Consider the following 14,358-nt stretch of genomic DNA (forward strand, 5'->3'; position numbering starts at 1 on the left):
CTCAAAAACATTTTCATGGAGCAAGAAAATAATGGCCCAGCTAAACATAACACATTCCAATGGCCAGTCTCATTGAATAAAAATAATGATCAAATCTTCCAAGTGCGATGTGGTGCCTAATGGTAAAATGTCACCGCTTTGCCATGAAGTGCTCACAAAAAGACTATTTAAAAACACTTAGTGTTCGGCGGCTTCAGCAGACCCAATACAGTAGTAATGACAACAGCCATTAACCCTGTGTTCGTAATGGCTGGGGCAATTAAAACCCCATTATGTTCAACACCAACCGGGTAGCTTAGGAGGACTCTAGCACTTCTTTATGATTAAACCTGGCTATTGAAAGTGTTGACTTATTCCCCTCTATTGAGAAAACGTCAGGCATATTGGATCCAGTTGCAGCACATAGCGGATATTAAAATACATTTGCACTACGAACCTATACATGAGAAATGTGCCATGAAAGATGTCATACAGGTCAGGAAAACAGAGGTTAACAGCGTCAATGGCTAAAATAGCCAAGGAACCTTTTGGAGCACATCACGATCAATGTCATTTAATACAGAGGACTGAAAAGCCCAATTGGAATATGTTTCATTAAATTGTGGTAAGTGTAGTTAGAACTTAACCTTACAGAAAGATGTTCAACTGTGATCACAGCACAGTACTTATTAAAACTGAAATATTTACTTGATGTCAGATTCTCACTATATTTCAGGATATGGCCATAACCTGCGGAACAAAACATCAAATAACGCTGAGATGGTGCGGTATGTCAGAACGTCGGAAAAATCAATCAACATCATGCTGATGTCAGCGGCAGATAGTGGATGTAATGAGTCTCAGTGAGAGAGCCTGTCGAAAACGTAATGCATCTCAAATGAAAGACCTGGTGAAAACTGACTGAAATGAGAGCCGAGTACAAAAACACCACGGCAGTCATGCAAACCGATGTATGTTTATTCCGTGACTCAGTTTGGTAGAGCGTGGCGCTCGCAACGCCAGGGTTGTGGGTCGTATTCCCACATGGGACCAGTATGAAAACGCATGCATGCACTCACTACCGTTAGTCGCTCTGGATAAGAGCATCTGCTAAATGACAAAAACTTTATGAAAATGTAAATAAGAACTTCAGAACCTTTAATATCATGATTTAGGGCCAGGAGTCGGGGCCCTATTCGTAAGGTACAACTAGGACTAATAGTTATAGTGCCTAGACTACTGATGTCGCTGAAAACGACTTGAGACGTGGGTGTTGCTTGCTATCCTTTTCCCTGTTTTAGAAGCATCAAATGTAAATGCTAATTTTGAAATTGACGGGACTTATTTCTGAACGTCTATTAGCCTAACACCAGACGCTTCTGGACAACCTGACCATATTAACGAGTTTTACAGTGTGCCATTAAAAGACCTCCAAGACAGCTTGATGGCTGTTGTAATAATTACATTTCCCATCCCTGTTGAGACAACTCCCACTGACTTCTGATCTACATCACATGGTGAATGAACATGGATATGAGAGAAAATGTTTTACCTTGACGACTGGGTTTAAAAGCACCACCCCTGACTTCTTGGTAATGACTTGCTTTGTGGTGTAATGGTGTTCAATTAACTGAGGAATGGTCGGGAAGCCAGTGCCTTCAAAACGATACTGGTTCTGCGGACAAAGAGCAGAAAGTAGGTGAAAAAAGAAAGACTTGTGCAAAGCCAGAACAGCTCATAGGAGCAGCTTGATGTGCAAGTACACAACCCTTGGACAGGACGCTAGTCTATCCCAGGGCCTTACCCCCAATCCACCTCCGTAATGCTGAGTGCCAAGCAGAGATGCATCGGGTACCATTTTGGTACGACTCGGCTGGGGATCAAACTCCCAATCTTTCAATCTCAGGGAAGACACTAACTGCAAGGCTACTGACTTAGTCATTAATCCATTCAAAATATTTGCTAATCATCATATTTTGTTTTTACGAAAAACCTTATAACTTCACAAGCAATCACTACTAGCAGTATTACTTGTAACTGCCATCTGAATCAATGAACCATATAATTCCTTGTCAAATAGTTTCAGTTCGTACCAAGTTGCCTGTGAACTCGTATCTCTGTATATGTAACAGACACAAAGTAATCATTGGCTGACGCACATCATCGCATCAAATATACCCGAAGACATCCTTTTCTTTTGTCTCTTATACTGCCGAAACCCAATTGCTCTGCAGGGAGACAAACAGCTCTTATTCACAACTGAACACGTAGAACTCACGTCTGCAAACTGGATGATGAAGTGTCTCCGTTGTCCGTCGGAGAAGACAGACAGGACGTACTCGCCAGGCTTGCCATGGCTCTCCCGGACCAGGAAGTCGCCTTGCTGTTTGAGCAGCTCCTGGGCCTCGGTCCTGGGGATGGCCCCGTGGTACCACTCCTGGTCCCCCAGGGGCTTCTCACTGGTCGGGATCACGTCAAAAAACTGCTGGACACGTACGACGGAATGAAATATGATATTACGATGATACGATAATGACAGTTAGGGATCAATTGTGAATTACTCTACAATTGTCAGTCAAGACAGCTGGAAGATCTGTGTCACTCCACTCAGATAAGGACATATTGTTGACGAGACATGATAAAACAGATCATTCACAATTGGAATGCAATGTGTACGATACACAACATATTTTCCACACTCACTACACAAGGCAAAACAAACAATGGTTTTAAAAACTATTTTTGAAATAACAGACTTCAGAACCTACAGATGATGAGCCAAGGACAGATTTCGGAGAGCGGATGATACCGGCGATGGAATGACGCAAGGTGTCAAACTTTGATATCTTGTCTTTGCCTTTGTCCTGAAAATGACAGAGAAATATGTTAGACTGATAAGCAGTCGAGCATTAACAATTGAACAAGCCCAATATAGAAAACCTGACTGTACTGTATGTTCCGGAGGGTTAGAGTGATCCCTATGTGCTTACACTGCCCTCCGCTGTTCACCCAGCTATCTGCAGAGAGAGCTGAAGCCCAAAGGAGGCTCAACAGCACTAAATCATCTCACATACCAGTCAACACAAGGCTTTTTATGTCGCGCTCATACGTTGCCCCATTCAATGTCAATGAAATATGTTTCCCATTTCACTAAAATGACTAAGTCAATGGAAAACTAGTACGCAACATCATTCTGAACTGGTTTTCTATGACACCATCGTCTTTTAAGACACACTGTCACATTTCATCTCCCCAGATGGGCAGGCACAGCATTGTCCTTAAGAAAAAAAACTAAAAACATTTCAGTAGTCTGAATGAATATGTCCTTGGAGACAGCAGAAGACAAAAAAAAAAACCCACACTGACCTACTACCATACAATGAAAGTGTACAGGACAATGCACAGAATGAATAGAACGGTCATAGAAGCTCGAACCCTGACAATTTGACTGCTAAACTCATAAGTGCACTCGCAATGGCTGCCGAGTAATTGTGATGTAATAATTTTCATGGTCATTTGGAATGTTCTATCAACTGATACGATATTCACGTGATAAGGACGAATTCCCCTCGACCACAACTTGGGGAAACCAAACATTGTTTCCCCCATTGAAACAGAGCAAAACATGCCAAAAAGCTGTGTTGTTCAATGTACATTTAACCAGGTCAAAATTCCCGACCTACGATTCGCAATGCTCTCCCGTAGGGAAATATGAGCCTGCCGATAAGTCCCGTGGCTTAGGCTATTCGTGGGAGAATGGGAAAAGTGGGGATCCGTTGTCCAAGTAGGCTACACATACAGTGCCTTCAGAAAGTATTCATACTCTTTGACTTATTCCACATTTTGTTGTGTTACAACCTGATACATTTTTTTTCTGACACCCATCTTCACACAATACCTGATAATGACAAAGTGAAAACATGTTTTTCAAAATGTTTACAAATGGATTGAAAATGAAATACAGAAATTTCTCATTTACATAAGTATTCAATACATGTTAGCATCACCCTTGGCAGCAATTATGGCTATGCTTCTTCATGGGTAACCATTTTCAAGTCTTGCCATAGATTTTCAAGCAGATTTAAGTCAAAACTAACTCGGCCACTCACCCACCGTCTTCTTGGTAAGCAATTCCAGTGTAGATTTGGTCTTGTGTTTTAGTTTATTGTCCCGCTGAAAGGTGAATTCATCCCAGTGTCTGGTGGAAAGCAGACTGAACCAGGGTTTCCTCTACGATTTTGCCTGTGCTCAGCTCCATTGCGTTTATTTTTTATTATGGAAAAACTTCCCAGTCCTAAACAATTACAAGCATACCCATAACATGATGCAACCACCACTATGCCTGAAAATCTGGAGTGTGGTACTAATGTGTTGTATTGGATTTGCCCCAAACATAGCACTTTGTATTCAGGACACAAAAGTGAATTGCTCTGCCACATTTTTTGCATTATTACTTTAGTGCCTTGTGGCAAAAAGGATGAATATTTTAGAATATTTTTTATTCTGTACAGGTGTCCTTTTCACTCTGTCAATTAGGTTAGTATTGAGCGGTTTCCTTCCTCTCCAGCAACTAAGTTAGGAAGGACGCCTGTATCTAGTGACTGGGTGTATTGATACACCATCCAAAGTGCAATTAGTAATTTCGCCATGCTCAAAGGAATATTCCTTATCCTTTTTTAAAATGTTTATATACCCATCTACCAATAAGTGTCCTTCTTTGTGAGGAATTGGATTACCTCCCTGGCTTTTGTGCTTGAACTTCACTGCTTGACTGATACAGATAATTGTATGTGTGGGGTACAGAGATGAGGTACTCGTTCAAAAATCCTGTTAAACACTATATTGCACACAGAGTGAGTCAATGCAGCTTATTATGAGACTTGTTAAGCACACACATGCAACAATTTTAACTATTTTACCAAGTTACAGTTCATATAAGGAAATCAATTCATTAGGCCCTAATCTATGGATTTCACATCTAGGCATAGGCCCACCCACTGGGGAGGCATAGGCCCACCCACTGGGGAGGCATAGGCCCACCCACTGGGGAGGCATAGGCCCACCCACTGGGGAGGCATAGGCCCACCCACTGGGGAGGCATAGGCCCACCCACTGGGGAGGCATAGGCCCACCCACTGGGGAGGCATAGGCCCACCCACTGGGGAGGCATAGGCCCACCCACTGGGGAGCCAGGCCTAGCCAATCAGAATGAGTTTTCCCCCACAAAAAGGCTTTATTACAGACAGAAATATTCCTAAATTTCATCAGCTGTTCGGGTGGCTGGTCTCAGACGATCCCGCAGGTAATGAAGCCGGATGTGAAGGTCCTGGGCTGGCGTGGTTACACGTCATCTACGATTGTGAGGCCGGTTGGATGTACTGCCAAATTCTCTAAAACGACATTGGAGGCAGCTTATGGTAGAGAAATGAACATTATATGATCTGGAAACAGCTCTGGTGGACATTCCTGCAGTCAGCATGCCAATCGCACGCTCCTTCAATACTTGAGACATCTGTGGCATTGTGTTGTGTGACAAAACTGCACATTTTAGAGTGGCCTTTTATTGTCCCCAGCACAAGGCACAGTACAATGTAATGTTTATGCTGTTTAATGCGCTTCTTGATATGCCACACCTGCCAGGTGGATGGATTATCTTGGCAAAGGATAAATGCTCTAACAGGGATGTAAACAAATTTGTGCACAAAATTTGAGCGAAATAAGCTTTTTGTGCGTATAGAACATTTCTGGGATATTTTATTTTAACACTTTACATGTTGCGTTTATATTTTTGTTCAGTATATTTAAGCTTGCCATAAGAAAAGGGTTGAGTATACATTTCGAAAAACATAATTCCACTTCGACATTATGGGGTATTGTGTGTGGGCCAGTGATAAAAATAAAAAAATCTGTTTTTCAATTTTAAATTCAGGCTATAACAAAATGTGGAAAAAGTCAAGGGGTGTGAATACTTTCTGAAGGCACTGTAGCTAGCTATGTGTGTGAAATACATTTAATCAGAGGTTAAGACATGTACTTGTTTGGTAGTCTAACTGTAGCTGGCAAATGTCCCATCGCTGGAGAATAAACTGGACGAGCTCCGTTTGAGACTATCCTATCAACGGGACATTAAGAACTGTAATATACTATGCTTCTCGGGAGTCGTGGCTAAACAAAGACCTGGATAATATACATCTAGCTTGCTTTTCTATGCATCGGCAGGACAGAGCAGCAGAGTCCGGTAAGATCAGGGTTGGTGGTTTTGTGTCTCTTTATTATGTGTACATTGTCCCCTATAAATAAATACAAATGAACAACCGCTGGTGCGCGATGAGTTAGAATACACAATTATTAAATGTAGACCATATAATTTAGAAAGAGTTTTCACCTGTATTTTTCGTAGCTATCTAGTTACCATTACAAACCGATGCTGGCACGAAGACCACACTCAATGAGCTGTATAGGGCTATAAGCAAACAAGAAAATGCTTATCCAGATGCGGCGCTCCCAGTGGCCATGATTATAATGCAGGGACACTGAAATCTGTATTATAGGAAATGGAGGGCTGAACATGACCCCATTCAAATCGACGCGGCTGTAGTAGAGCGGGTTGAGAGCTTCAGGTTTCTTGGTGTCCACATCACTAAGGATCTATTATGGTCCAAACACACCAACACAGGCGTTAAGATTTGGCATGGGCCCTCAGATCTTCAAGAAGTTCTACAGCTGCGCCACTGAGAACATCTTGACTGGCTGCATCACCGCTTGGTATGCAAACTGCTCGGCATCCGACCACAAGGCGCTCCAGAGGGTAGTGCATACGGCCCAGTACGTCACTGGGGCCGAACTCCCTGCCATCCAGGACCTCTATACCAGGCGGTATCAGAGGAAGGCCCTAAAAACTGTCGAAGACTCCAGCCACCCAAGTCATAAGCTGTTCTCTCTGCAAGTGGTACCGGAGCGCCGAATCTGTGACCAAAATGCAGCTGAACAGCTTCCACCCCCAAGCCATAAGACGACTGAACAGTTAATCAAATTTACATTGACCCCCTCTATTATTTATGAATCTTTATTGTTTTTCACTGACTCCCTTGCACACTCACTAAACTCTACGCACACACGCACACACGCACGCACACACACACACACACACACACGCACACACACACACACATGCATATTGACGCCATACACACACCGACACACTTACACATATGCTGCCGATACTCTGTTTATTATATACCCTGATTGCCTAGTGACTTCAACCCCTACCCACATGTACATACTGCATTACCTCAATTACCTCGTACCCCTGCACATTGACTCGGTACTGGTACTCCTTGTATACAGCCTTGTTATTGTGTTACTATTTCCTTTTTAATTTCGTTAATATTTGTTTTACTTTTTAACTCTGCACTGTTGAGAATGGGCTCGTGAGTAAGAATTTGTCTGTAAAGTCGACACCTTTTTATTTGATCTAATCCAGTGGTTCTTAACCTTGTTGGAGGTACTGAACCCCACCAGTTTCATATGCACATTCACCGAACCCTTAATTGGAAAAATAAATTATGATTTTTTCAAATTCAAAACATAGGTATATAATTTACTGGTGCACAAAATGAACCGTGTGTCAACATCACTGTGTTCAAAGAACAAAATCATCAAAACATGATTTTCACACAAAAACAAAAACATAATAATGAATATTTACTGCAAATCAGTGTGACTTCTGCTGTTGCCTTTCAGAGACCAGTTCAGAAATGCGCGGCTTCACCTTGGCAAGTGCCACTCTCATGTCCTTTTCGCAACAAAGTCTGTTCCTTTTCTTCATTTATGTCCAGCATCCTCAAAGGATTGCTCGCAAGGATATGTTGTAACAAACGGTATGAAAATCTCAGGAGCTTTCTTAGCAATAACAGGGTACGTTACCATTTGTTGACACCAAAATGTTGAAAGCGTTGTTGTTTTAAAGAGTTGCTGTTGAACCTGGCTCTGCTGAATTTCAATGATTTCATCGAGGTATTCATCATTGACATCTGTTGTCTCAACACTAAACGTGAACGGCTGTCTCACCCATGCTGGATATGACTCTCTTGTAGGGAAGTATCCGTCGAGAGACTTTGGAAGCTCATCTAAGTGTGTGACCATTGCTTGCATCAGTTCCGCAGGTACAGAAATGTCTCCGATTCCAGATACATCTTCGATCTTACTTACACAGTCGTCCAGCAGGGGAAAGTTTGCGAAGTTATCGTTCTCTGTTCATCGTTTCCATAACGGTAGCTTTTTTTGAAAAGCCTTCAGGTTTTCCTCCACTTCGATGATGTTGACTCCACCGCCCTGCATCTTTTGATTGAGATGATTGAGAACTGCGAAGATATCAGCCATGTACGCTAAAATGAGAATGAACTCATTTTTGTAGCAATCTGCATGACAATGTTGGTGCTTTTGCAAAAACAGGGCTAATTCCACACGCACGGCAAAAACACGATTCAGCACCTGTCCCCGGGACACCACCGAACATTACAATGGTACAGAAGTACCTCGAATTCAGAGCCCATTTCTTTACACAGCTCACTGAAGATGCGGTGCCTCAGAGCACTAGTTGGCACATAGTTCACACATTCCACTACAATATTTAATACTTCTGCCAGTTTTGGAGGCAAGGTTTTTGTTGCCAACGCATGCCTGTGCTGAATCCAATGCGTAACAATGATGTGTGGTACATCGGCTTTCACTAGCGCACCAAAACCAGACTTTCTTCCCAGCATTATTGGAGCTCCGTCCAAACAAACTGCAGAAACCCACGAAAGATTGTTGTCTTTGAAGAAGTCATCCACAAGTTTCTTCACATCGGCTGCCTTAGTTGTTGTTGTAAGAGGCAAAATAAACAAAATCTTCCTTTATCACGTCGTCTTTCACATAGTGCACGAATAGAGCAAGCTGGCTTAGATTGGAAACGTCTGTGGTCTCGTCGAGTTGAAGGCAGAATTTTGCCGGGCTTGAAATCAGATCTGCAACTACTTGAGCCAAGATGTCTTTGCTCATGTCTTCTATTCTGTCGCTGATGGTGTCATTTGAAAGAGGAATTTGGGATAACTTAACTTCAGCCTCTTTGCTCAGCATGATATATTCACCATTTTCAACACAGCTGGTTTTATGAGTGTTTCACCAATGGTGTGTGGTTTGCCCTGCTTTGCGATCAGGTAAGCAACTTCGTACGATGCTGTCAGTTTGTTGATGGGTACAAAGCCGAGAACAGGCAGAGTAGCTTTTACATCGAATCTGGCTCTCTTCACCTTGAATTCAGCGAGCGTTGTGTTCTTGTATTTTCCATCTCCATGCAGCTTAAGGAAGTGTTCTTAGTTTTGCTGGTCCTAGACTAGAATTACTCAACTTGGCATTGCAAATCATGCAGTTAGGACGCTGACTCCCATCACGTTCCATTATACATGTGAATCCATATTGTACATATTCGTCCGACCACTTTCTTTTTTTGCTCGACATAGTAAGTATGAAGGGATTCAAATATTAAGAAAGAAATCACAAGACATACCATCCCGACAGTCACAAGTAGACTACTGGGCACACCAAATTCCCTGCAGCACAGATAGGCCAAGCGTTGTAGCGTGATCACCTGCAGCCAATGATGGCCAAGCAGGGCGTGTCATCACAAATCATATGAGTCGGATGTGTGTCTTGACCTCCACCGAACCCCTGAGACTGACTCACCGAACCCCTGGGGTTCGATCGAACCCAGGTTAAGAACCACTGATCTAATCAATACATGCCTTCATAACGATATACAGCATCTCTCTGGGGAATGCATTGAAATAACACGGCAAATACGACCGTTTGGCTCGACACAAAACGTTCTAAGACAGGACAGAAGTTCATACCGTGGGTCAGTCCGAGTTGAAAGTGCTGCATTCCTTCTTATTTACAAAGCTGTGTCTGAGTGACAAGTAATAGCCTGAAATCCACACTGATAGGCTCTGTTTCACCACGGTTCACCATCGATATATCAGCTTGGATTCCAGGCTAGACAAGTAAGTTCTTCCCAATTAAAAACCAACAACAAATCAACAACACTGACGCACCATGGAGTTGACTGAGCGCGCGTCGTCCTCGTAGTTGACCATGGGGGGCAGCTCCTTGCCCTCGTTCTCCTGCATCTTGTGGTCGAGCAGGTCCTTCTGGGCGCCCAGCTTGGCCACGGTGCAGCGCAGCAACTGGACAGTCTGCCTCAGATCCTCCAGAGACTGCTTCTGACTAAGCAGCAGAACCGCACTGATGGGGAGAAGGAGAATGAGTTAGGGAGTGAATGAGTGTGTTGTGAGAGAAACAAAGAGAGAGGGGCAGTGAGATGGAGAGAGAAAATGGGAGTATGTGTATGTGAGAGTGAAAAGATAGGGATAGATATGAGGAGGGGGGGGGGTCACACTCTGGCGCTTGTCTGAATTCAAACAGTATTACGGCTTAATCTGCCTCTCGGAATGAGGAAAATTATTTTGGGGTTTGCTTTCTCCCAGAGCGATATATAGCCTACAGTGCAACAGCTCCAACTGCTAAGCTTTATCTGTGCTCTGATTAATGGGTGTGAAGACCAATGTTCCTGGCACTGAGCAAATTTGACTGTGAACACTGAGGCAATACCCGCTTTAAGTTACAGTTTTAACAGCGGCCATGTAGCCTAGTGTGACTATTTGACTACAAGAGTGGCCTACCATCAAAAACAATGGAGAAAATGCATCCCAAAACATTTTAACATGGAACTAGCTGTTCTATCATTCAGCCTACAGTAACAGCCAATGTGTGGTGTTCAATGTAGGCCTACATTCCATGAGACTTTTGAAGAAAAAAACCATGCAGGGCTTAACATTAAATCTGTTAATCCACTTGTCCTTCAGACAAGGAGGTGACTGTTGTTGGATGCAAGAAACCACTTTACAAAATAAAATGCATTATTATTCCCATACCATTATTACAGAGAATCAGACAAATTATACTACCCTCTGCCTATTGGCTACTTAGCTTATTCAAGCCTGTCTCAAAATACAACACTATTTACCAGTCTCACTTTTCAAAGACATCTAGAAATGTACACATTTTGTGCTCTTGTAGGTAGCAATCACTCCACTATTGCTGACTACAAATTATCTATAACTAATAACTCACTAGCTAGCAAAGGATATGAACAAAAATGTGCACACATGGCTACATGCAGCTCTCGCTTTGATCTCAAAACATTCGCATCTACTCACGACCGCTCATGCTGTAAACACAGTCCAACTCAAAGTAAATGGCACAGATCCATATAGGACAATGGTCTATTTGCATTCAGGCCTACTGCAGATCTGATTGTTTATGCCGCACCGGTCTGTGAAGAGTGTGTGTGTGTGTGTGTGTGTGTGTGTGTGTGTGTGTGTGTGTGTGTGTGTGTGTGTGTGTGTGTGTGTGTGTGTGTGTGTGTGTGTGTGTGTGTGTGTGTGTGTGTGTGTGTGTGTGTGTGTGTGTGTGTGTGTGTGTGTGTGTGTGTGTGTGTGGAAATATATATACAAGCCAGAATGTTGTGTGTGTATATATATATAGATAGATATATACACACGCATACATACATACATATATATATATACACTGCTCAAAAAATTAAAGGGAACACTAAAATAACACATCCTGGATCTGAATGAATGAAATATTCTTATTAAATACTTTTTTCTTTACATAGTTGAATGGGCTGACAACAAAATCACACAAGTTATCAATGGAAATCAAATTTATCAACACATGGAGGTCTGGATTTGGAGTCACACTCAAAATTAAAGTAGAAAACCACACTACAGGCTGATCCAACTTTGATGTAATGTCCTTAAAACAAGTCAAAATGAGGCTCAGTAGTGTGTGTGGCCTCCACGTGCCTGTATGACCTCCCTACAACGCCTGGGCATGTTCCTGATGAGGTGGCGGATGGTCTCCTGAGGGATCTCCTCCCAGACCTGGACTAAAGCATCCGCCAACTCCTGGACTGTCTGTGGTGCAACGTGGCGTTGGTGGATGGAGCGAGACATGATGTCCCAGATGTGCTCAATTGGATTCAGGTCTGGGGAACGGGCGGGCCAGTCCATAGCATCAATGCCTTCCTCTTGCAGGAACTGCTGACACACTCCAGCCACATGAGGTCTAGCATTGTCTTGCATTAGGAGGAACCCAGGGCCAACCGCACCAGCACACGGTCTCACAAGGGGTCTGAGGATCTCATCTCGGTACCTAATGGTAGTCAGGCTACCTCTGGCGAGCACATGGAGGGCTGTGCGGCCCCCCAAAGAAATGCCACCCCACACCATGACTGACCCACCGCCAAACCGGTCATGCTGGATGATGTTGCAGGCAGCAGAACGTTCTCCACGGCTTCTCCAGGCTCTTTCACGTCTGTCACGTGCTCAGTGTGAACCTGCTTTCATCTGTGAAGAGCACAGGGCGCCAGAGGTGAATTTGCCAATCTTGGTGTTCACTGGCAAATGCCAAACGTCCTGCACGGTGTTGGGCTGTAAGCACAACCCCCCACCTGTGGACGTCAGGCCCTCATACCACCCTCATGGAGTCTGTTTCTGACCGTTTGAGCAGACACATGCACATTTGTGGCCTGCTGGAGGTCATTTTTCAGGGCTCTGGCAGTGCTCCTCCTGCTCCTCCTTGCACAAAGGCGGAGGTAGCGGTCCTGCTGCTGGGTTGTTGCCCTCCTACGGCCTCCTCCACATCTCCTGATGTACTGGCCTGTCTCATGGTAGCGCCTCCATGCTCTGGACACTACGCTGACAGACACAGCAAACCTTCTTGCCACAGCTCGCATTGATGTTCCATCCTAGATGAGCTGCACTACCTGAGCCACTTGTGTGGGTTGTAGACTCCATCTCATGCTACCACTAGAGTGAAAGCAACGCCAGCATTCAAAAGTGACCAAAACATCAGCCAGGAAGCATAGGAACTGAGAAGTGGTCTGTGGTTACCACATGCAGAACCACTCCTTTATTGGGGGTGTCTTGCTAATTGCCTATAATTTCCACCTGTTGTCTATTCCATTTGCACAACAGCATGTGAAATTTATTGTCAATCAGTGTTGCTTCCTAGGTGGACAGTTTGATTTCACAGAAGTGTGATTGACTTGGAGTTACATTGTGTTGTTTAAGTGATCCCTTAATTTTTTTGAGCAGTGTATATAGTGTGTATATGTGTGTGTGTGTGTATATATATATATGTGTGTGTATATGTGTGTGTGTATATGTATGTGTGTGTATATATATATATATATATATATATATATATATATATATATATATATATATATATATATATATATATATATATCTATATATATATATATACACACACACATATATACATATATATATATACACACACAATATATACATATATATATATATATATATATATATATATATATATATATATATACACAAACACACACACACATATACAAAGTATTGAGATAAACTTTTGTTATTGACCAAATGCTTATTTTCCACCATAATTTGCAAATAAATTCATTAAAAATCCTACAATGTGATTTTCTGGATTTTTTTTCTCTCATTTTGTCTGTCATAGTTGAAGTGTACCTATGCTGAAAATTACAGGCCTCTCTTATCCTTTTAAGTGGGAGAACTTGCATAATTGGTGGCTGACTAAATACTTTTTTGCCCCACTGTATAAACACCAATTAATAGTGTATTATAGCCTGATTAATCAGACAAGGTAGCAACGTACTCAGATTTCCTTTCACATGTTCTGGTGGACTCCTCGATCTTGTTCTCCAGGTCCTGCATAAGATCCTCCTTGCTGCGTAGGCTCTGCTGAGTGAGGACCAGCTCATCGGATGTGGATTTTAACCTGTGGAAGAAGATGGATGGATCTCAAAAGTCCTTCCTTGATTCCTCACAACATCCTCCCACCTTCTTTTCAAAACATCAGCGCGAGACAGGGTCAATACTCTCCTCCCTTCATACATTGTTGTACTCACATCACTTGTAAACTGTCTGCAGTCAAATTGTTCCATAGGATCTCGTTTGCTTGAAGATTCTCTGTTTCCTCCAGCAGTGAAATGTCAAATTCTACATTCGGTTCTTTGGTTTCTGGAGACCTGGAAGATGACATCTCACGTTAACCAAAATCATTTAAAATGGGGACAAACGTACTGTTACTTCAATGAAAATACCCCAAAACTATTTTGGGGCATTTGTTTTATTAGTCCATTGATGATATAGTCCCAAAATTATATTTTGGTATTTGTTTCATTAGTCCATTGTTGATATAGTCTCAATGTTTTGCATGTCAGCAATCAAGTTTTCAAGATATTTAACTTCAAAAATA

At 42.6% G+C, this 14,358-nt stretch overlaps 1 protein-coding gene across 3 annotated transcripts in view; it reads right to left on the minus strand.

Annotated features, from left to right (window-relative positions):
• The window catches only part of fer (fer (fps/fes related) tyrosine kinase), a 38,553-nt gene that overhangs the window by 9,683 nt on the left and 14,512 nt on the right, over positions 1-14,358 (minus strand). For 2 of the 3 annotated variants that reach the window (XM_046369609.1, XM_046369610.1), the window contains exons 7-12: positions 14,009-14,128; positions 13,756-13,878; positions 10,074-10,263; positions 2,748-2,843; positions 2,258-2,464; positions 1,532-1,654 (exon numbers count right to left, since the gene is read on the minus strand). In XM_046369609.1, coding sequence (XP_046225565.1) covers positions 1,532-1,654; positions 2,258-2,464; positions 2,748-2,843; positions 10,074-10,263; positions 13,756-13,878; positions 14,009-14,128 — 859 coding nt within the window. The remainder of the gene's footprint in view (positions 1-1,531; positions 1,655-2,257; positions 2,465-2,747; positions 2,844-10,073; positions 10,264-13,755; positions 13,879-14,008; positions 14,129-14,358) is intronic. The other variant, XM_046369611.1, reaches the window with a different exon arrangement.

Source organism: Oncorhynchus gorbuscha, linkage group LG11 (genome assembly GCF_021184085.1).
Source record: "Oncorhynchus gorbuscha isolate QuinsamMale2020 ecotype Even-year linkage group LG11, OgorEven_v1.0, whole genome shotgun sequence".
Classification (NCBI taxonomy): domain Eukaryota; kingdom Metazoa; phylum Chordata; class Actinopteri; order Salmoniformes; family Salmonidae; genus Oncorhynchus; species Oncorhynchus gorbuscha.